We start from the raw sequence: 22,000 nt of genomic DNA, 5'->3' as shown, positions 1-22,000 counted from the left end.
ATGCTGAGCGAAATAACTCAGTCAGAGAAAGACATGTATCCCATGACCACACTGATATGAGGAATTCTTAATCTCAGGAAACAAACTGAGGGTTGCTGGAGTGGAGGGGGGTGGGAGGGATGGGGTGGCTGGGTGATAGACATTGGGGACGGTATGTGCTATGGTGAGTGCTGTGAAGTGTGCAAGACTGTTGAGACACAGAGCTGTACCCCTGAAACAAATAATACATTATATGTTAAAAAAAAAAGAAGATAGTAGGAAGTAAAAATGAAGGGGGGCGGAATCAGAGGGCGAGACGCACCAGGAGAGACGATGGACTCTGAGAAACAAACTGAGGGTTCTAGAGGGGAGGGCGGTGGGGGATGGGTTAGCCTGGTGATGGGTATTAAAGAGGGCAAGTACTGCATGGAGCACTGGGTGTTAAACAATGAAACATGGAACACTCTATCAATAACTAATGATGTAATGTATGGTGATTAACATAACAAAATTAAAAAATATTAAAAAAAAAAGATTCACGGGATCCTATGGGAACTCCACCTTTGCTTCTTTGAGGAAACTCCCTCCTGTTTCCCACAGCGGCCACGACATTTACCTTCCCACCGGCAAAGGCACAAGGGTCCCAGTTTCTCCACATCGTCATGGATACTTGTTCCTTTCTGCTTTTGTTCTCCGATGACAGCATCACAATGGGCCTGAAGAGGACACCCTCTCAGACTTTGTGCCCGAGGTGAGGTGTCCCTCACCCCACCCAGCCACGGCTTCCTGTCTCCCATGGGTGGCCCAGGAAGAAGTCCCATCCCTGTCCAAGGATTAGCATTCTGTCCTGATGGAACCCCAAAAAGGGGGCTTTCCTGTGCCCCCACACGGACCCGCTGGCTTTTTAGTGCCTTGGCTAGGACCACGGTCTGTGTCCCTGAGCCCAGTGGTCAATTCCCACAGATGTAGGTGAGCCATGGGAAACATGGGAAGGACTAGGGTCCTTCAAGGCAGGTCCTCTGAAAAGCCGCATGTCCTCACTTTGGCGACCAGAGTGCCATCTGACAAACAAACCGCTGAACAGCACTTAAATTAAAAAAAAAAAAAAAAAGGTTTTGAATAATATCGTCTCATACGTGTTCCTCTGCAACTTGATATTTGGCTCACTCGTCTGTTCTGGAGAATTGTTCATATTGATGGATACAGTTCTAGTTCATTCCTTTGGGAGACTAAAGAGAGTCTTGAACACGAAGACCTCCTTTACCAGCCCCTGTGGGCCAGACGGGTTCTTTCTAAAACTGCGTGCCCTGGGCCCGACCTCACCGGTCTCTTTCTGGGTGGATTTGAGAGAGGATTTCCTCTGGGGACACAGACAGTCTCATGCGTGGGCACAGTGGAGACACCCCCAGCCGGGCAGGACAGACCGACGAGGTCGTTATTACCCTCATTCCATGCACACAGGGGTGCGTGCCCTAAAACCGAAAACCAGAAACACAAATGCCTGAGGGATCAGGGCACAGAACTAGGACAGGAAGACGGGCAAGGGGGACTCAGGATGCTCTGTATACGTTATGGGAATGCGAGAACTCAAAACCCTGGCTCCCAAATTTGGCCCCGGCTTTCTGGGCCCAGCAGAGAGAGAAACCCAACCAGGGAGAAAACACCCTTCCTGAAAGAAGGAGGGACTTGCTCAGGACTAGGCTGTCAAAGAGCCTCCCGTGGGGCCCACACCAGAGACCCTGGTCTTCACGGGCTGTGTCCTCCTGTGATTCCTTCGTACACCCGTCTCAAAGGAGGTATCCAGGACCCCTCGGGGACAGCCCTCGCTAGGGGGATTTCGGCTCCCTGTGCTCCCAGCACGCAGGTCTCACCCCCCACCACACAGGTCCCCTCTGTCCTCCATGAGGTGTCTGTCTGTCTGCCTGTGCTCGGCAGTGCCCCCTCCGAGGGCAGGAACTGGGCTCTGCAATGTGCAGGCCGCTCAGAAAGGCAAAGCACCCGCCCAGCGGAACCGGGGTTCACCCGCAGCGTGGAGTTGGGCTTCTTCTTCATGGGGGCGTGGGGCGCGGCGGGGGGCGACAGCAAACACCTCCGGCTGCTCCAGTCTCTCTGTCCACGTGGGGATGATGGGGTCCAGCTCCTCTGTGGGACGATTAATCACCGCCTCTCTCCAGCTCCCTGCTCCTGGTTAATCAGAGTCATAAAACATCTTAATGTTAGGCCACGTCCTTCTGCAATCCTGGGTAAGTCCCTTTGGAAAGAGAGCCTCTGCCAAGCCTCCTGACGTGGATGCCCTGGGCCTCAGGGGGGCTTTCGGCAACTATCCTGAGCGGAGCCGTGTGAAGACCCTGCCTCCTCCCTTGGCCATCTGGGCCCAGCAGCTGCCTGGTGAGCATGGGACCCACCTGGAGTCTGGGTGAGTCACCTAGGAAAGACGCCGTGCCCTGGCCACCAGCCTGGGGAACCGTGTGCCTTCCCTCCTGAGCTCCTGGTGATGGCGTGCTCTTCAGCCCTGGTCCCCGCCAGCATGGAAATCAGAGGGCCGGCCCCACACTCAGGGCAGGGAATTTGTACCTGGCCAGGCGGCCGGGTCAGGTCCTCATGAATCGGAGACCAAGGCGGCAATTTCACGGTGCTCCACCCACAACGTGGCTCAGCCTTGTTTGTAGGGCCGTGCGTACTCTCCCAAAGGATGTTTGGAAAAGGAACTTGCTATTTGTCGTTTTAAGCTGTGTCAGTGAGGTTGCCGGGAGGTGACAGCTAGGGACGGAGTTGGGCCGGGTTTTTTCGGAAAGGACAGCGCCGCTGTGAAATGTGAAACCCAAGCTGTTGTTCAAGCTCAGGGATGGGAAGACAAGTGCAGAAATTCTGGACTCGCTCCACTATTTGGGGGTCGCTGTCAGGATGCGGAGCATGCCCACGGAAGGAGCGGGAATGACAAGTCACCCCTGCGGGCCTGGGCCAACAGACGCTGAGGGGCACGGGCTCCTTGTGCCGAAAACCCCAGGGAGGAGAGGTGCTGCTGGCTCGCAGCTGGGTCGCCCTGGTGCTCTCGGGAGCCCCGTTCCGCCGCTGCTGTTGTGATGCCTGGCTGGTGGCGGCGGCAGGCGTGTGGTCCGGTCCACAGGACGGGGTGGTGTCAGGGGAAGAGCAGATGGAGAACAGGGAGTGCTTTTCGGTGGCGACACACAGACTGGGATAAGACGCTGAGTATGTTCTGTCCCTGAAGCCCAAGCCAGCAACGGCTCAGGTGCCAGAGGACGCCAGGCCCACATCCTCTGTGTCTCCGTGGACGGGCTGCCCACCTGAGCCAAACGCAGAGTTGACAACCCCGCGCTCATTTCCGAGGCAGGCGCAAAGGCTCCAGTCCAAGGCTGGGACACAGAGCAGGGTTCACAGAGCCGTTGAGGCCAGAGCAGGATTGGAACCCGCGTCTAGAGAAGAGCGGGTCAGGTTCCCTTGCCTTCTCTGATTTGCCCACGCACGGGCCGTGTCTCCGCTGGCCTCCTGCCTCCTGCTCTGCCCTCTCCTCTCTCCACCCCGCTCACCCTTTCCTTCCTCGCCTCCTCTTCCCGCCTGTCTGCCCAGAACCCGACCCAGTCCGGCCCGGACGGAGCCTGGTGCCGGCGCTGTGCACTCAGGGACACCTGAACGTGCTCGCTCACTCGGGAGCACTTGCAACAGCCTCGCTAAGTAACACGAAAGAGGGTAACGCCCCGTGTTTCCCCTCAAAAATCAAGGGAGCGGAACACTTTACTCATCTCTCTTTGGCGGGTTTCCAGCTCCGGGTGACATTCACTTCAAGATTTCTGACAGACCCTGCGCAGCCTGGATTCAGGGAGAGGGGCTTCCGGAGAGAGGGGCCTCTTGGGGGTCTAAAGACGTGCTGGCGGGTGGGACGGTGAGGAAGGGGTGAGCAGGTTTCCTGGGGTTCAGGTCCAAGTCGGCCCCTGGTTGTTCTGCGTCCCGGGGGCAAGGTGTCCCCTCTGCGAGCCTCCGTCTTTCCATCTGGTAAGTGGGGGGATTGTCAAGAGCGACCTGACGGTGTGGTCGTGAGCGTTCCCTGAAAAGCACAGGGCAGACTCACGGCCCAGCCCAGCAGGTAGGCAGAGCCGCGGCTCCGTTCAGCAGGCCAGTGAGGCCCACGGACCCCTTCCCGGAACTGTATGTTTAGATGCCTAAAGTAAAATCCAGAAGGATGACAAATAACACACAAATACCAAAATGGGTATTGAATTATAATTGCAGAAAGCAACGCATGTGCATCTTTAATAAACCATGTGTAGTAAGATCCAGGGGCAGCTCTAACGACTGCTGTGATTTCAGAGCAGAGAGGAGCAGGGACAGAGGCTCCAGATCCCACCAGAGTAACAAGGTGCTACGACATTTCTCTGATTCCCCTGGTGAGGACACCCCCAGGCCTCCTAACGCTGCTGTAGTTTGTTGCTTCTGTTCCATAATGAAAGGAGATGCTAGACTCCATGTGGAAGCTTGTGAAAAAATAGAAACACAGCTTTTCCCACCCAAGTTCACTCACGGACCTTGAGGAGCCACTTCTCTGGGCTCTGGGTGGCCCCCCAGCCTGAGGCAGCAGGGTCTGGACGGGGAGAACTCATGCTTCGTCGCAGCTGGGAACCTCGTGGGCAGTGAGGATGTCAGAGAGGAATTCTGCCTTTTGCTTCGTTTTCCTTGCTGTTCTCCTAAGAAACACGAGTCAGGCGACCAGCCTTACAGGCCTTCCATTTCTAAGCGTTCCATTTCTCCACCTGAATAGTAAGTTCTCAGGTACTCTCAGGCCTCAGCAAAAAGACATGGGCGGAACGATCTTTGAAATGTCAAATCTGAAATGAATCTGCAGGATGCAGCCTGGAGAAAGCTCTGGGTTCTCCTGTAACAGCCTATTCTGGATGCAAAGGCACGTGCAAGCCCTTCCTTGTCACTATTTAGGTAACGTTTTCAAATTTTCAGAGTTGTGAGGTTGTTGGTGTGCAAGGGTTTTTAGAAGCTCTTCTTTTTTTCTTTTCGCCCTGTCGGTATTGCTCCTCGGCCTCCGCTGGTCCCTGTGTGTAAGCTATCACCAGGTTCCTCCGTATGTCGTCCCATCGGAGAGGCTGGTCTGCAAACATCCAGGAGTGGAGGCTGATGGTGTGTTCCCCCAGCATCTCTGCCCCCTTCTCCTGCCTTCTGGGAACCACTCTCCTCAACGTGGGAATGACCTCCACCCCGCAGTCCACGGACAGCCATGAGACCCCAGCAGGACCAGGCCCAGGTCCCTTCCCCAGAAAAATACAGGCACTAAGAAAGAGGGGACTTCTCTCCTTCTGAAAGCACACTCACCAAGAATCCTGGAATGCCGGGGTGCCAAAGGCCATGATGTCCCTTTTGGAGATATTCTGTTTGAGAACTAAGTCACTGCGGAGAAAGTGGTAGAGCCAAAAACAGCAAGGAACAAAACCTTGATACCTGGGCCCTTGATTCAGCTGTTCCCCAGGTTCTTTCCTAGTCTCAGAAAGGACCTAACCTGAGTCCCCTTTGAGCCTTAAGCAGATGAGTTTCTGCAACCTGCACGTGAAAGAATCCTATCGTTTCTATTTTATAACAATTCTGCTGTTGAGCAAACACCTGAGAACAGACGAGAGGAGACAGCTCACAGGTTCAGTTGGCCACACTCGGGCGCCTACCTTACAAGTATAAGGACGGTGACAAGCTTCCCTATTTCTGGGATTGCAGGGCCTTCTCCCTCTGGGGTCCCCCACGGCCCATGACAGTTGCCCTCTCCCTGGGTGGGTGTGGGGACATTGTTGTGCTCTGCTTCCAAAGCTCCCCAGGGGACACAGCAGGGGGCATGAGTTGAGGGCCCTTCTTTGGCCGCTGACCCAACCTGGGCTTGGGGTTCCCGAGCTCCTGTGTGTGCAGGGTCACCTCCCTCCCGGGTCAGCTTCTGAGAGGTACCACCCTTGCCCTGGGGAAGAAGGAGGCTTCGGGGCAAGACCCAGGCCTTTGCGGCCCCAGCAGTGACTCTCTGCATTTCTGAGCGAGGCTCCCTCCTGGGCCTTGTAACCCCAGACCCGAGGCCTCGCCTGTTCTGAACGTCGGGGGCCTGAGCCTCGAAGGGGCTGCACAGACATGGCTGCCCGTGCCCCGCGGTCTCTTCCCTGGGCACCCCTGCAGGGCCAGGAGGGAAGAGGGAAGTGGGCCCTGACTGGCGCCCCCATCCTCAGACTCCCGAAAATCTTATCCAGCCTGAAGGAAAGGGGCCCCAGTCAGCAGATCCATGGATTGCTCCTGTCCTCCGTGAGGCACTTTTGCGCTCTGCCCCCCACACCAGCCTCTGGTCAGCGACCGTGGCAAATGCTCACGGGGGCAATTTTATCCTTCGTTTCAATGGTGGCCCATTTGGGGCTGGTTGTGTTCTTTGGATTTTCTCTCCTGTCCCCACTGCTGATGAAATTTCCACCCCCAGGCCCTCCTTGGAAGGCACGGGCTGTAGATGGAGGGCCCTCTTGAGGGAAACAGCCCGGGTCCCTGGGTCGCCTGTACCAGAGTCACCCCGTTGCAGGAACACGTGCATTGAACACGGACAGGCTGGCTCCACAGAGTCCACGGAGGTGTCAGACCCGGCCGGTTCCGGTTGATTGCTCCTGAGTTGTTAGCACTGGAATCCTGCTCTCTTAGGTAATAGCTTTGGGGACACCCTCGGTCTCAGACCCAAAGTGACCTGCCAGCCCACAGTGACCATACAGAGGAGGAAGGGAACCTAAGGGAGGGAGCACGTGGGACCTTTGCAGACAGGACCAGAGTCCTTGCAGCCCAGGGAAACTTAAGATCAGGAGAACGGGCCTCGCCCGGGAAGGAGGCCTGAACACTGTGCCCTGATTCTCTTCTGTGCACAGACGGACGTGACCCAGCCAAGCCCCCCAGGTGTGCTGCAGGGCCAGGTGGGCCCAGAGTGGCTGAGCTCAGGGCTGGCATCAGCCCTTCCCACCTCCCCCAGGGCTTGTGTGATTGAGACAACTTTCTACTTCACAGCAAAATCAGGGAGAACTCTTTTCTGGAACCTGGCTGGCCTCCCCCGGGTGGCCTCCCCTCCCCCGGCCCACCTACTCTGCCCTGGTTGCCGGGCACCGGTTGACCTCAGAGGTGGAAGTCTCCACAGGGTTCTGAGTGGTCAGTTGTGGCCACAGGACACTGGCCCTCGGAGGCAGAGCTGTGGAGCCCGACGCAGCCATGGTGGGCCCCCCGTTGGCCCCCGGATCCCTTTGCCAGCTGGTGTTGGAGCACCTGTGGGGGGCGCTGCTGGTGATTTCTGGAAGTCGGCCCGTGTTGTTCTGGGCAGTGCTGGTATGGACTGTGCTGCTGGTTTTCCTAGTGAAGAGACGACTCACCCGAAGAAGCGCAAAGCCTTTGGGGCACAGCGGCTCTGCCCGCCACGAAGTGTGTGGAGCATGCTGTGAGGAGAGTGGCCCAACCACACAAGCCGAGGCCGCCCTCAGGCCACCCGGGGTGGTGGCCAGTCCTCCCCCGAGAAAAGCCCTGTGCTTGTCAGCAATGAGCACACACCTGAGCAGGTTGGTGCTTTGGGACACTGTCAACTTTCTGAAGAAGGCACCGAAGAGCCAGCCTCTCGATCTTCCCCAGGTCACCGGGGAAAAACCCATCCTCCGAACATCAGAGAAGGATGGAGAGCAACTTCTGAGGAAAAGAACGAAGGATTGGCGTGAAAACACTCCTTTTCCAGAAGGACCAGAACTGCTCAACCAAGAAGTTTCGAGATGGAGGCAGAAAGAGCAGGAGAAGGAGGGAGAAGAAAGGCTGGAGCCGCCGAAGGCACACATGGAGCCGGTCCCAAAAGATCAAGTCAGCCGGTCCCCGTGGAGGGCCGGACGCGGGCGGCAGGCCGTCCCCCCGCCTGACATCCCTGCAGATCACGCCGGTGCCGGGACCTGGGGAGTCCAGCCAAAGAGGGGAGCAGGGAATGGCGATGAGCCCGCCCATCGGGCACCCGTGGATCTGAAGGGCGTCCCTGAGGGTGCTGGCTGCCCCGGGTCCCCTCCGAGTCCCGAAGGGGAACAGCAAGGCAGAGCCAGACAACTGCGGGCAGAAAGGCGAGAGACCGCGCGGCTGACACGACAAATCCACAGCCTGCAAACCCAGGAGGCGTCTTTGCAGAAGGAAACTTCCCAGCTGGACAGGGAGATTCAGCAGCTGAGGCTGAAACTTCAGAACCCCCTGGATGAACAGGACCGATCCATCCTGCAACTTCACAGAAAAGTGTTTCAGGCGGAAGCTCAGTGCTTGGAAGTGAAGAAGAAACTGGCCGGCGTGTACAGAGAAATGAACTTCACGTGCCAGATGCGCAACCTCTACAAGAAGATGGCCCAAGACCTGGGCAAGGAGCTGGAGAGAACCACCTCCTACTATCGCAAGGTGGTCCTCTTCCATCAGGACAGAGCCACAAAAAGCTGGGTGGAAGCTGCATCCAGAGAGAGAGAGATCCAGGAGCTAAGGAAAGAGAATGATCGCTTGAGGCGGATGCTAGCCGGTGCGGAGTCCAGCTGCCGGCCGGTCCCGAGGGACCCTCCGGGTCCGGCTGCTCCGCCCACAGCCCCCACAGGCCGGGAAGGGTCGGGGGGTCCCTGGGGTCATCGGGCCCCCAGTGGGGAGGGAAGGCCCACCGTGAGGGCCCCGGGCCCCGGGGTCGCCTGCAGGGCTGACTGGGCTCAGGGCAGCTGGGCTCTGAGCCGCCACAGCCCGGCCCAGCATCTGCGCGGAGCTCCGTGAAGAAGGTCTGACGGCTCTCTCTCCGGTGAAACGGCTACTATTTCAGAACTGACGCCACAGTGACTCTCTGCGGGAGAGCCGTGTAACCCCATCGCGGACTGTGCAAATAGAGCTTCATTCACATTGTCGTGACTACACAGCTTCCCGCCGGACGCCTTGGAACTCTAGGCTCTAGGTATGGTGTTCGGATTTAAATTAATGCCACTGGGCCTGAGGACATCCTCTATCGTGGACATGGATAGAGACTTTCAACAAGACCATTCCCGCGCTCTAGGACTAGGGTTACAGTTCCGCACAAATGACTCAGTATTTATGTGAATAAAATGTGATTGCCTTAAAAAGAGAGAGAGAAAAATACTTAAACAAAACAACATACCACTCAAACTGTTAAAATAGTTAGTGTAGTCCTAAATTAAATTGTAGTCCTAACTCATATTTTAGTCCTAAAGTTAGATTTTAGTCCTAAATTCAAATTTTAATCCTAATTTCAAATTTTAGCCTTCTACTCATATTTTAGTCCTTAATTCTTATTTTAGTCCTAAATTCATGGGATTAGCTTAATCTTTAATTTATAGATAGGAAAGCTTAAGAATCTGCAACCGTTTCTTCCTTGTTCTGTGATTTTTCTTAATCTTTGTTTTGTGTAAGATAGTATTTATTGTTTAACATTTATGAATTTTAAGCAGTCAAAATACAAAGTTTTCTCCCGATGACAAGCATACACTCCCATGCACGCGGGCGTGGGCCCACGCGCACACCCCAGGATGCAGAATCTAGACTATTGTAGTTGCTTTGTGAGTACCTGAAGATGTAAAACTAAAATTGACAATTTCATTAATTGCTTGTAGATAAATAAATTAGTGAAAGGAAAAATCGTGTGTGTGCAATGTGTAAAGAGAGGACAGTCTCCTTGATGTTCTGCACAGAGAGCAGAGTGTCCCGATGGACCAGGGAAGATCCCAGGCAGGAGCGCTTCTCCCACACGGGGTGCGGCAGAGGAGGAGGCCAGGGGACAGTCCCCAGCTGCAGCAGGGAGAAGGGCAGGACCAAGGAGGGGGCTCCCAGCCTCCATCCACAGGGGGAGGCGGTCCCACCCCTGGGCCTGCAGGGAGGCCAGGGAGGTGGCATCTGCTGAGCCCAGTGGGGGGCAGTCCCGGGAATGGGGCAAAGTGCCCCCCTCTGCCCTCCAGGCCCCCATGGACTGCTGGTGCAGGGCAGCCCCCAGAGGGCCTGAGAGCAGACAGGAGAGTCCGGCTCGGGCACAGGGCAGACAGAAAAGGGTCCAGAAGGAATTTGGAGACGGACCCACACACACAACTCTATTTGACCCAAAGTGTGCCTGTGTGTGTTACTGCCTGCATTCGCACCCAGATATGTAGTGAGAATCTCTGCAGCTCCTACGATGTCTCTGGCGCTGTCCTGCCGCGAGGGGCGAGTCCCGAGGACCCCCAGGGCTTCCGTCCTAGAGAGGGGCAAGGCCAGGGAATCCAGAGCAAGGGGACAAGGAATAGCAATCTCTGCTCAGCGGAGAATTCGAATAGGGTGACGGCTCCCGGGGTCAGGGGCCACACCCAGAGGGTCGTTCCGGCTGAGATGAAGGTCACGGGAGGTAGGCTGGGAGGGCAGGGGGCCAGAATGTTCCAGGCAGGGAGCACAGGAGTATAAATGCCGAGGCAGGGCTGTGCTGCCGGGGCTGGGGAAACAGGGCTCAGGTGACAGGGAAGGGGGCTGGCAAGCAGGGGCCCTGCCCAGAGCTCTCCTTCGTGCAGGGTAGAGACACCGGGGCGGGTGTAGACCTGGAGACAGGGGTGGTGGCTTGGCATGGGTGTGATGTGTGTTCTGCACAGATCTGCGTGGCTTTGGGGACAAGGGAACGAGTGGAGGGGGAGACGTGGCTGGGTTCTGGGAGGGGGCTCACAGGGTCTGCAGGGGGCACTGGGGACAAAAATGTGTGTGTGCAATGTGTAAAGAGAGGAAAGGCTGTTAGCTTTTGGTTCCCAGAAACTCAATATTGGGAGGGTGGGGGCAGGAGTCGGAGCAGATGCACACCCTGTGCACATGTACTGTTCCCAATTACCCTGTGCAGGGCTCCTACCCTGACGGGCAATCTTGTTGCACTAGAGAACCTCTCTTCTGAATCACAAGCACCTAGAATATTCTAATCTTGGGGTGTCAACGGTCATCATGTTGCTTTTGGAAATCCTTGGAGAACATAAGCTATCACACGGAAAGCAGTAGAGCCGGAAGACAGCAAGAAACAAAATCCTGATAGCTAGACCCTTGATCCAGCTGTTCCTTAAGCTTCTTTCCGAGTCTCAGAAAGGACCTAACCCGAGTCCCCTTTGAGGCTTAAGCAGGTTGAGATAAGTTTCTACCACCTGCATGTGAAAGAATCCTATCAGTTATATTTTATAATAGTTCTGCTGATAGCAGACCCTGTCTTCAGGAGAAGGCTCTGTCCAGAGTCACAGAGTCCATCAGAACAGACAAGGTGAAACAGCTCACAGGTTCAGTTGACCACACTCGGGCTCCTACCTTACAAGTATAAGGACAGTCACAAGCTTCCCTATTTCTGAGATTGTAGGGCATTCTCCCTTTGGGGTCCCCCACTGCCCATGACAGTTGTCCTCTCCCCGGGTGGGCATGGGGACATTGTTGTGCTCTGCTCCCAGGCTTGGTTCCCAAAGCCAAACCCCCCCCATCCTCAGGGTCAAGACATCATAGTGAGAACACTAAATCCCCAGGCTCTGCCATGCCCTGACATAAAACCCCACCAGAACTCTTGCCTAATCACCAAAGGTTAACCCCCTGGGTAGCTGTGTGAGTGACAGTGCCCTGAGTTAGGCTTAGAAGGGTCCTCCATCCATTGCTAGGGTGACAAATCGAGTGCGCTCCCTCACCCAGGACTCACGGGCAGCGCATCTACCTGGAAGTGCAGGCCGTTCCTACCCCTCCCAGACCGACTAGCCTACTACCAGGCTTCTGATGGACCCCAAACTATCGGGTGAGGAGGAAAGGCTGCTGGCCATCCACAGGCCCTGTGTGTAAGATGCTTTGATGTGAATAACCCAGACCGATGGAGGGAGGGACAAGACCCTGTGGGAGCTGGGGGACAATGATGGACCTGAGACACAATCACCATGGCAACGTGCTCTCTAGCCCTGGTCTCCTCACCTAGTCCTGGCCCCTGTCCTCTCCGACATGTGTCCTGAGGTCCTCTCTAGGATGTGGTCACAGGAGGTCTTTCTGCCACATGCAGAACGAGGTGACAGATGCACCCATTTGGTGCTTGGTGCCTGTATGGGCTTGAATAGCATCCCCTCAGATTCATGTCTGTCTGGAGCCTCAGAAAGTGAGCTTATTTGGAAATAGGGTCTCTGCAGACGTAATTAGTTGAGATGAGGTCATACCGGGCTACGGCACGCCCCTGATCCAACACGACTGCTGTCGTTACAAGTGGAGCGAGCGGACTCAGACTGGCAGGAGGGAAGCCGGGTTAGCCAGGGACAGGGGCTTCGGTGAAGCAGCTTCGAGCCCAGGAACGCCCCACTTGGCAGCAGCGCCCAGAAGTTGGGAGAGAAGCATTGAAAGGATGTCCCTTTGGGTCTCCAGAAGGGACGGACCCTGACGGACCCTGATTTCAGGACTGTGGCCTCCAGAACAGCGAGAGAATACAGTTCTGGGGTTTCAAGCCGCCGGGTTTGCGATGTTTTGTAAGAGCAGTTACTGCAAACGAAAGCGGTGCCACAGAGTCCTCAAAATGCAGGCCTTGCAAATGCTCAGAGCTGGAATCCAAGGAGCCCGAAGCTGCAGGGAAAAGAAAGACGTGTGTCTGTCTGACGTGCACCCCTCGTGCTTCTATGGGACAGACGTCACCAGACAAACGGCCCCGAACCATTTAGCCCCTCCTCTTGGATACTGATGTTGAAAGTCACCCCCTAGGGAGCCCATCATGACCTGGACCCATGACCCTGGGTGCAGAGTTAGCCTCCGGGAGTGACCCTGCAGCTGCAGGCTGGAGACCACCCCAGTGGTTGCTCTGCAGACTGAGCAAGAGTGACGGGCAGGAAGGCACGCGGGAATGCACACCCGCCGCCCTACAACCTCTGTCTTATTCTTCCAGAGGTTTGTTTGTTTGGGGTGTGTTCCCAGGAGGGGGTTGGAGACTCTGTCCCATGGCTTCCACTTCTGGGCAGCCCCCACTGTCAGGGCTGAGTGCACTAAGTCAGCCCCTCGTGGGAAAGGTGTTTGTGGACCTGCCATGCCAGGCATGACATCATCCAGCACTTGGGCACCAGCGCTCCCCATGCAGTGGTGGGGGAGGGACAGGGACACTTCTGATGGGACTCCAGCCCTCCACAACCACATGATCCATGATCTCAGCACTTGTAAAACAGTCAGACCGTAACTGAGTATTGCAGGGACAGAGTGTGGCCAACAACCCGAATCACCCGCTAGCAATCTTTCGCCCTGCTTCAAGACCAGAGGGGGCTGCATTCGCTGTCCTTCCTTCACGTCTGTGGTCCTGCATCCACCAGCACCCTGGGCATCACAGGGTGGGGGTCCTTTCCCGTCTGGGGCATGTCAGGGTTCCTGGTATTTGCTCTGCAGGGTCAGGCTTGGGTTCACCTAGAAAGGCCTTGGCCCTGTGTCTTTGTCTGTCTGGATGCTGCTGGGACAGGTGACACTGTGGAGACATTTCCCCCACCACATTCGCCTTTGAGTGAAGGAGAAAGCCCTTGACCGTCACCAGGGCATGGAGCAGTGTCGGCCTGGGCCAGGGGTTCCTTCACTGGGCTTCAGACATGTCTTCAGACATGTCCCCATCAGAGATCAGGCTGGGGAGTCAGGTGAACCCCCAGTTAGTCCCCTCAGCTTTGAAGAAAGGGGACAGGGAGGGAATGGAGAGGTGAGGATATGAGGAGGTATAGGAAGGGGAGAGAATGGGTTACTGTGGAGGATTTTAGCCCAGATGCACAAGTACATTCTAAAAATTTGCTTTTTCTGATGGCAAAGCCTAAAAGGTATTCTAGTTAAAACTTCACTCTGCAAAAGGGAAATTAAGAAACGGTCCCATTTACAATTGCACCAAAAAGAATAAAATACCTCAGAATAAACTTAACTAAGGAGATGAAAGACTTGTACTCTGAAAACAATAAAACACTGATGAAAGAAATTGAAGAGGACATAGACAAATAAAGATATTCCATGCTCATGGATCGGGAGAAAAAATATTATTAAAATGTCCATACTACCCAAAGCAATCTACAAATTTAATGCAATCCCTATCAAAATGTCAACAGAATTTTTACAAAACTAGAACAAATAGTCCTAAAAATGTGTATGGAACTGAAAAAAAAAAAAAAAAACCCACAACAACAACGAAAAAACCCTGAATAGCCAAAGTAGTCTTAAAGAAGAATAAAGCTGGAGGTATGACAATCCCAGATTTCAAGATATACTATAAAGCAATAGTAATCAAAATAGCATGGTACTGGCACGAAAATAGACACATAGATCAATGGAACAGAATAGAGAGCCCAGAAATAAACCCACATTTATATGGTCAATTAATCTTCAACAAAGCAGGAAAGAATATCCAGTGGGAAAAAAAGACAGTCTTTTCAACAAATAGTGTTGGAAAAACTGGACAGCAATGTGCAAAAGAATGAAACTGGACCTCTCTCTTACACCATACACAAAAATAAATTCAAAATGGGTTGAAGACCTAAATGTGAGACCGGAAACCATAAGAATCCTAGAGGAGGGCACAGGCAGTAATGTCTCTGACATCAGGTGTAGCAACATTTTCTGGATGTGTCCCCCGAGGCAAGAGAAACAAAAACAAAAGTACACTATTGGGACTACATCAAAATAAAAAGCTTCTTCACAGCAAAGGAAACAACCAACAAAACTAAAAGACATTCTACTGAATGGGAGAATATATTTGTGAATGACATATCCAAAAAAGGGTTAGTATCCAAAATATATGAAAAACAGATACAACTCAAAAAACACCCAAAAAACAAATAATCCAATTAAAAATGGACAGAAGACATGAACAGACATTTTTCCAAAGAGGGCATACAGATGGCCAACAGACACATGAAAAGCTGCTCAGTATCACTTACCATCAGGGAAATGCAAATCAAAACCACAATGAAATATCACCTCACACTGTGAGAATGGCTAAAATCAAAAAGGCAAGAAACAACAAATGTTGGTGAGGATGTGGAGAAAAAGGAACCCTTGTGCACTATTGGTGCGAACGCAAACTGGTACAGCCACTGTGGAAAACAATATGGAGGTTCCTCAAAAAATTAAAAATAGAATTACCCATATGATCCAATAATGCCACTACTGGGTAATTACCCAATGAATACGAAAGAACTAATTTGAAAAGATGCACGCACCTCTATGTTTACTGCAGCATTATTTACAATAGCCAAATATGGATGGATGGATAAAGAAGATGCATTATGTATGTATGTACACACACACACACACACACACACACACACACACACATGTAAATGGAATATTATTCAGCCATAAAAAGGAATGAAGTCTTGCCATTTGCAACAACATGGTTGGATCTAGAGAGTATAATGCTATGTGAAATAAGTGGGTCAGAAAAAGACCTATATGATTTCACTCATATGGAAAATTTAAGAAACAAAACAAACAAACCAAGAGAAAAAGAGAAAACAACAACAACAAAAAAAAAAAACCAGACTCTTAACTATAGAGAACAAACGGAGGGTGACCAGAGGGGAGGAAGTTGGGGGAAGGGGAAAATAGAGGATGGGGATTAGGGAGTGCACTTGTCCTGATGAGCACTACATTGTACACCTGAAATTAATATAGCACTCGATGTTCACTAACTGGAATTTTTTAAAAAATGCTGGCATAAGGTTCAAAGCCAAATGGATTCCCAATATTTTTTAATAGTTTTACTTTTTATTGAGATATACACCATTTCTACTGTAGATGCTCAAATCTTAGGGGCACTTAACTGTTCAGTGACCTTTTACATACATCTACAGCCATGTAAGCAACTCCCAGAGCAAGATGCAGAACATTTCCAGGCCCAGAAAGCCCCTCCTCAATAACTAATCGCCCAACCCTAGAGGTAACTGCTGCTCTGACCTTTGGCATGTGTCACTACACTTAAAATTTAGAGATGGAATCATATACTCTGCATTCTAGGACCTGCTTTCTTGAGCTCAATATTGAGTCTATGACATGTCCTTGGGTAAAGCAATAGCTTGGGGTTTTGTATTATTGCATACTGTCCCATTACACGACTATAGCACAATTAGTTTAATTTCTTCTGCAGTTGGTGACCACTTGGGTTGTTTTGTGTTTGGGACCATCAGAAACAAAGGTGCTATGACCATCGGCACGCACGTCTCCTGGTGGCCAGAGCCCTCACTTGCCCTGAGTACACACCCAGGGATGCCGACCATGGACATCTGCATGCTCAGCTGTACTAGACATGGCCACACTGTTTCCCAACACTGTGCCACTTCCCCATCGGCCATCACATACGGGAGCTGCAACCGTCCCCCGTCATTGTCACACTTGGTGCCAATCTTTTTCATTTTAGCCATTCTGACGGGTGTGTAAGGGTATCTTACTATAGGCCTAATTTGCATTTTCCTGTTCACTAATAATGTTGGGCACCTTTCCCTATGCTTATTGGCCTCTTGGTTTCCTCTGTTACGGGAGTCTGTAGGGGTCTGACAGTAAACATTTTTGGTTTATATGTCAGATGGTCTCCACTCCAGCCACCCAGCCCTGCTGGTGTAGGGGAAAGGAGCTGTTGACGATGTATGAATGAATGGTCATGTCTCTGTTCCAATAAAACTTTATTTATAAAACAGCCTGAAGGGTCGGGTTTGGCCTCTGGGACCTTCGTTTCCCAACCCCTGCTCTAGGGTAAAGCATCTGCTCAGGACCTTTGCCCATTGCAAAATGGGTTTGTTTGAATTCTCTTATTGATCTGTACAAATTATCTGTAGGTTCTGGATCTCAGTCTTGTACTACTAATCACTTATTATGTTCTGGAAATTAGAAGAAATCATGGTACTATATCAGACCATTTCTATAGCTTTGTCCTCGATGTTTCCACCGTGAGGGCCCTAAGGGAGGAGATGACAGTTGTCACAGGGAGGCTTCCTCCTGACACGGGGACCCAGGAGACCTGTCCACTGCCATATCATCCGAGTGGCAGATGGTGCCACACAGCAACCCAGAGCCCTGTGTCCCTCTGCCCCCTACCACAGATCGCCATGCATGATGGGCTACAGGAAAAATGGCCCTGACTTGTTAAAAGGCACACATTTCCCAAAAGGAACAGAAACTTAGTATGGATAATGAATGTATATGCCACAGGGCTTTTTTCATCTGAAGGAAATTTTCCAGTCCTTCAGATCGAACATGGTCGAAGTGGGGGAGCTGGTAGGTACCCCCTTGCCATTGTTAGCCAAAAGCTTGACATGCTGGGCATCGGCTAACAGAGGGCTGGAGGGGAAATGGGCCCCCATTCGCAGATCGGCCTGGAAGGGCTGCTACTGGAAATCTGGTCAGGTTCTGCCCACCAGGATGAGACCTTGAGGTCTTGGTGGGGGAGGGGGGTGGTCAGAGGACTTGTCACTCAGGCCCCAGCAAGCCAGCTGCACAGCTGGGATGAGAGCCCAGATTTCCCAAGTCCAAAGTCTTCCTCACATCTTCCCTTTATCTAAGTAACTCTGGCTTTGCCAGATGAATCATAATGTGAGCTGCATAAAGACTGCCATGTATTTTGTCTTTTTCTCCACCATACCTGCATCAGTAAGAGCATCCAATGACTGAGGAGCCCCATTTGTAGAACAAATGGATCATAAGGAAATGAGTAGGAGGTGGTCTGATTGTGTCCTGCAGAGAAGGTTTGGTGCTCGTCTCACTCAACCCTCCGTCTCAAGTGTCCCCTCAAGACGGACAGTGTGGATCGATGCCCCTCATCAGTCAGGACCCAAGGCCAAGAGGAGCCTCATGGTATCAGGCCTCTTTCCATTGTACGTTACTAACATCATGGAGGTACCACAGTTTGTGTCCTTCACAGGTGCTCTAATCACAAAGAGATACATCAAAATATGGGAACTTGTCTCATCCAACCTGGCCTTAGATGGCCAACTACTCTTACTTTCAGTTTTACCTGATTCCAAATATACAGCTCCTTAGGAACGTAGGAAAGCTGTTCCCAGTCCCTAAATGTGGGATGTATCCATCATGTATTGTTTATTCTTGTGCAGTTAGGGACATCATTTCTGGAAAAGGACTTTCGGGACTGAATAAATCTGTGTCGTTTTCCTAGCAGTAATTTTTCGTTGGGCATGCCCTCCTTTTGTGCTGAACTGGGGTTACGGCAAGTTTGGGGCAGCAAAGCTCTTATGCGTAATTAGTATCCAATTAGGCCAAGGTTTCATGTCTGTGGGAGTCAAGGCCTCTTTCTCCAACCTCTGGGAAGAGTTAAGTAGGTCAGGCTGCTGTTTAAAAGCAAGGCCCATGCTGACTGCCCACCCATTTTACGAGTTGCTGTTAGGGGTTGGACATCTACAGAAAGCTACTCAATATTTTTGTTGGCCCTCACTGCCAGTGGAAGGTCAAGACTGGCCCCCAGTGACCGAGGTCCTTCCTCTCTGTGTCCGCCTTGTAGGAGGTTCCAGCATCACCGAGAGGCTTCATCCTGGCCCAGAGGGAAGGACACAACACTGCTCTCTGGGTGAAAGGTCATGACATTGTCCTTCCCATCATCAGCCTGTTTCAAATGATGACTCTGGAGTGAGGGCCTCTCTACCAACAAGAGTTTGTGCCTGGTTTACTTTTCCCAACTTTGTATTATGAAAATGTTCAAATATACAAAAAAGGTAAAAGAAGAACACATGAACATTTGTATACCTACCCTTAGATTCACCAATTGTCCAAATTGTGCTGCACCATTTGAAAGTAAGTTATACCTTAAAAAATGAACTATTGGGACTTCATCAAGGTAAAAAGCTTTTGCACAGCAAAAGAAACAGTCCACAAAACCAAGACAACTGACAGAATGGGAGAAGATATTTGCAAATGACATATCAGATAAAGGGCTAGTATCCAAAATCTCTAAAGAATTTATCAAACTCAACACCCAAAGAACAAATAATTCAATCAAGAAATGGGCAGAAGACATGAAGAGACATTTTTCCAAAGAAGACATCCAAATGGCCAACACACACATGAAAAAGTGCTTCACATCGCTCGGCATCAGGGAAATCCAAATCAAAACCTCAATGAGATACCACCTCACACCAGTCAGAATGGCTAAAATTAACAAATCAGGAAACGACAGATGTTGGCGAGGATGTGGAGAAAGGGGAACCCTCCTACACTGTTGGTGGGAATGCAAGCTGGTGCAACCACTCTGGAAAACAGTATGGAGGTTCCTCAAAAAGTTGAAAATAGAGCTACCCTATGATCCAGCAATTGCACTCCTGGGTATTTACCCCAAAGATACAAATGTAAGGATCTGAAGGGGTATGTGCACTCCGATGTTTATAGCAGCAATGTCAACAATAGCCAAACTGTGGAAAGAGCCAAGATGTCCATCGACAGATGAATGGATAAAGAAGCAGTGGTATATATACACAATGGAATATTATGCAGCCATCAAAAGGAATGAGATCTTTCCATTTGCAATGACATGGATGGAATTGGAGGGTGTTATGTTGAGTGAAATAAGTCAATCAGAGAAAGACATGTATCATATGATCTCACTGATATGAGGAATTCTTAATCTCAGGAAACAAACTGAAGGTTGCTGGAGTGGTGGGGGGTGGGAGGGATGGGGTGGCTGGGTGATAGACCTTGGGGAGGGTACGTGCTATGGCGAGTGCTGTGAATTGTGCAAGACTGTTGAATCACAGATCTGTACCTCGGAAACAAATAATGCAATATATGTTAAGAAAAAAAAAGTAGAAGATAGCAGGAAGGGTAGAATGAAGGGGGGGAAATCAGAGGGGGAGACGAACCATGAGAGACGATGGACTCTGAAAAACAAACTGAGGGTTCTAGAGGGGAGGAGGGTGGGGGCATGGGTTAGCTTGGTGATGGGTATTAAAGAGGGCATGTTCTGCGTGGAGCACTGGGTGTTATGCACAAACAATGAAACATGGAACACTACATCCAAAACTAATGATGTAATATATGGTGATTAACATAACAACAACAAAAAACTTCTGCATGATTTCCTAAGAATATGTACATCCTTTAATACAACCAAAGTAACATTATGACAAAGAATTTATCTATGTCTCTTAAGTTATTGAATTAATTGGAATAAAATTGCTCATAATGTTTCCTTCTTAACCTTTTAAAATCTACAGGATCTGTAGTGATGCTTCTGTTTCATTCCTGAGGTGGTAAATTATGTCTTCTCTTTCTTTTTCTGAATAAGTCTGATTAGATCAATCAATTTCATAGATTTTTTTTTCTCAAAGGAACTGGTTATGGGATTCTTTTTCTCTCTTTTTTAAATTTTGCATTTCATTGATTTCTCCTTTTATGTTTTTTATTCCATCTTTTTTAGGAGGGTTAGTTTTTTTTGTCATTTCTAACAGCTTAAGGTAGAAGTTCAGATTTTTTAAAACTGTATCCTAATTTTATCTTTTACATAGTTCTAAATATTCTTCGTCCCCTTGTGATTTCTTCTCTGACACATGGATTCTCTAGAAGTATGTTAACTCTCAAATATTCAGGAGTTTGGAACTATTTCACCATATCCTTGTTCAACACTTGTCATTGTCTATCTTTTCTCCTTTTATGTTTGCCATTCTAGTGCAGGTGAAGTACTATCTTGTGGTGGTTTTGATTTGTATCTCCTGAAAGACTAATGAGGCTTAGCATGTTTTCATGTGCTAATTCCCCATTTGTGTATCTTTTTATAGAAATGTCTATTCACTAGGGTGCCTGGGTGGCTCAGTCGTTTAAGTGTCTGCCTTTGGCTCAGGTCATGGTCTCAGGGTCCTGGGATCAAGCCCCGAGTTGGACTCTCTGCTCAGCAGGGAGTCTGCTTCTCCCTCTTACTCTCCTTCTGTGTGCTCTCTCTCTCAAGTAAATAAATGTCTATTCACATCTTTTTTTAATTGAAGTATGTGTTGCTCTACTGTGATTTGCAAGTGTTCTTTGTATATTCTGGATGCAAGTCTTTTATCAGATATATGATACGCAAATATTTCTTTCCATTCTGTGGGTTGTCTTTCCACTTTCTTGATTTTGTCCTTGGAAGCACAAATTTTTTAGTTTTGATGAAGTCCACTTTATCTGTTTTATTCTTCTGTCCCTTGTGTTTTTTGGTATTGTATCTAAAAAACTATTGCCTAATTCAAAGTTATAAAACTGTTTTATGTTTCTTTCTAAGAGTTTTATAATTTTAACTTACTTTTAGTTCTAATTTTGAGCTAATTTGGTGTGTAGTATAAGGAGAAGTCCACCTTTATTCTTTTGCATGTCGACATCCAGTTGTGCCTTTGATCATTCATCATTATGCCAAGAAAAAAATTTCTTCTGATATATAAATGAAAAGCTTTCTAATTTTTTAGTCATAGGACATTACCTCTAGAATTCTGTTTACAAGTACTTAGTCTAAATGCTCTCAAACAGGTCAACTGATGTATCCAAGGCCAGCCAGGCAACAATTCTGGTCTCAGCTTATGCACCAGGAACTGCACCAACCCTGATCCTCATTGTGGTGGTATTTGGAGATGGGGCCTTTGGGAGGCAATTAATTGGAGAGTGGAACGCTTGTGATGGAATTAATGCTCTTATAACAAGAAGCAGGAGAGATCTTGCTTCCTCTCTCTCTCCACTATGTGAGGACACAGCAAGGAGGCCACCATCTATAAATCAAAAAAAGAGCTCTCCCAAGAACCCTACTACCCTGGCACCTTGATCTCAGACTTTTAACCTCCAGAATAATGACAAATAAGTGTTTGTTGTTTACACCATCCATTCTATGGTCATTTGTTATGGCAGCCTAAACTAAGAGCCAGCTACATATAAATGTCTTTGCTTCTCTTGTCTTTAAAATGGGGTAACCACATTTACCCATGGTTTTGGGGAAGATTAATTGAAATGAAATATAACAAGCCCTGAGTACACTGATGTGCTTAGTCGATGGAGCATAACCCTGGCATGACCCAAGGGTGGGAGGTGCTGCTCA

The 22,000-nt window shown here is 50.3% G+C and overlaps 1 protein-coding gene across 1 annotated transcript; it reads left to right on the top strand.

Moving 5' to 3' along the window:
- The first annotated feature begins 7,206 nt into the window (after positions 1-7,206).
- Positions 7,207-8,760, top strand: LOC148161736 (uncharacterized). The gene is made up of 2 exons (XM_088020600.1): positions 7,207-7,996; positions 8,063-8,760. The coding sequence occupies exons 1-2, from the start codon at positions 7,207-7,209 to the stop codon at positions 8,758-8,760; spliced, it is 1,488 nt and encodes a 495-aa protein (XP_087876726.1).
- The last annotated feature ends 13,240 nt before the right edge of the window (positions 8,761-22,000 follow it).

The sequence above is a fragment of the Eumetopias jubatus genome, unplaced genomic scaffold (genome assembly GCF_037043125.1).
Source record: "Eumetopias jubatus isolate StellerSeaLion01/CBP00866 unplaced genomic scaffold, mEumJub1_p1.0 scaffold_78, whole genome shotgun sequence".
Lineage (NCBI taxonomy): Eukaryota > Metazoa > Chordata > Mammalia > Carnivora > Otariidae > Eumetopias > Eumetopias jubatus.
Note: the sequence above shows the minus strand (reverse complement) of the source record. Positions and strands in the feature narration are given on the sequence as shown.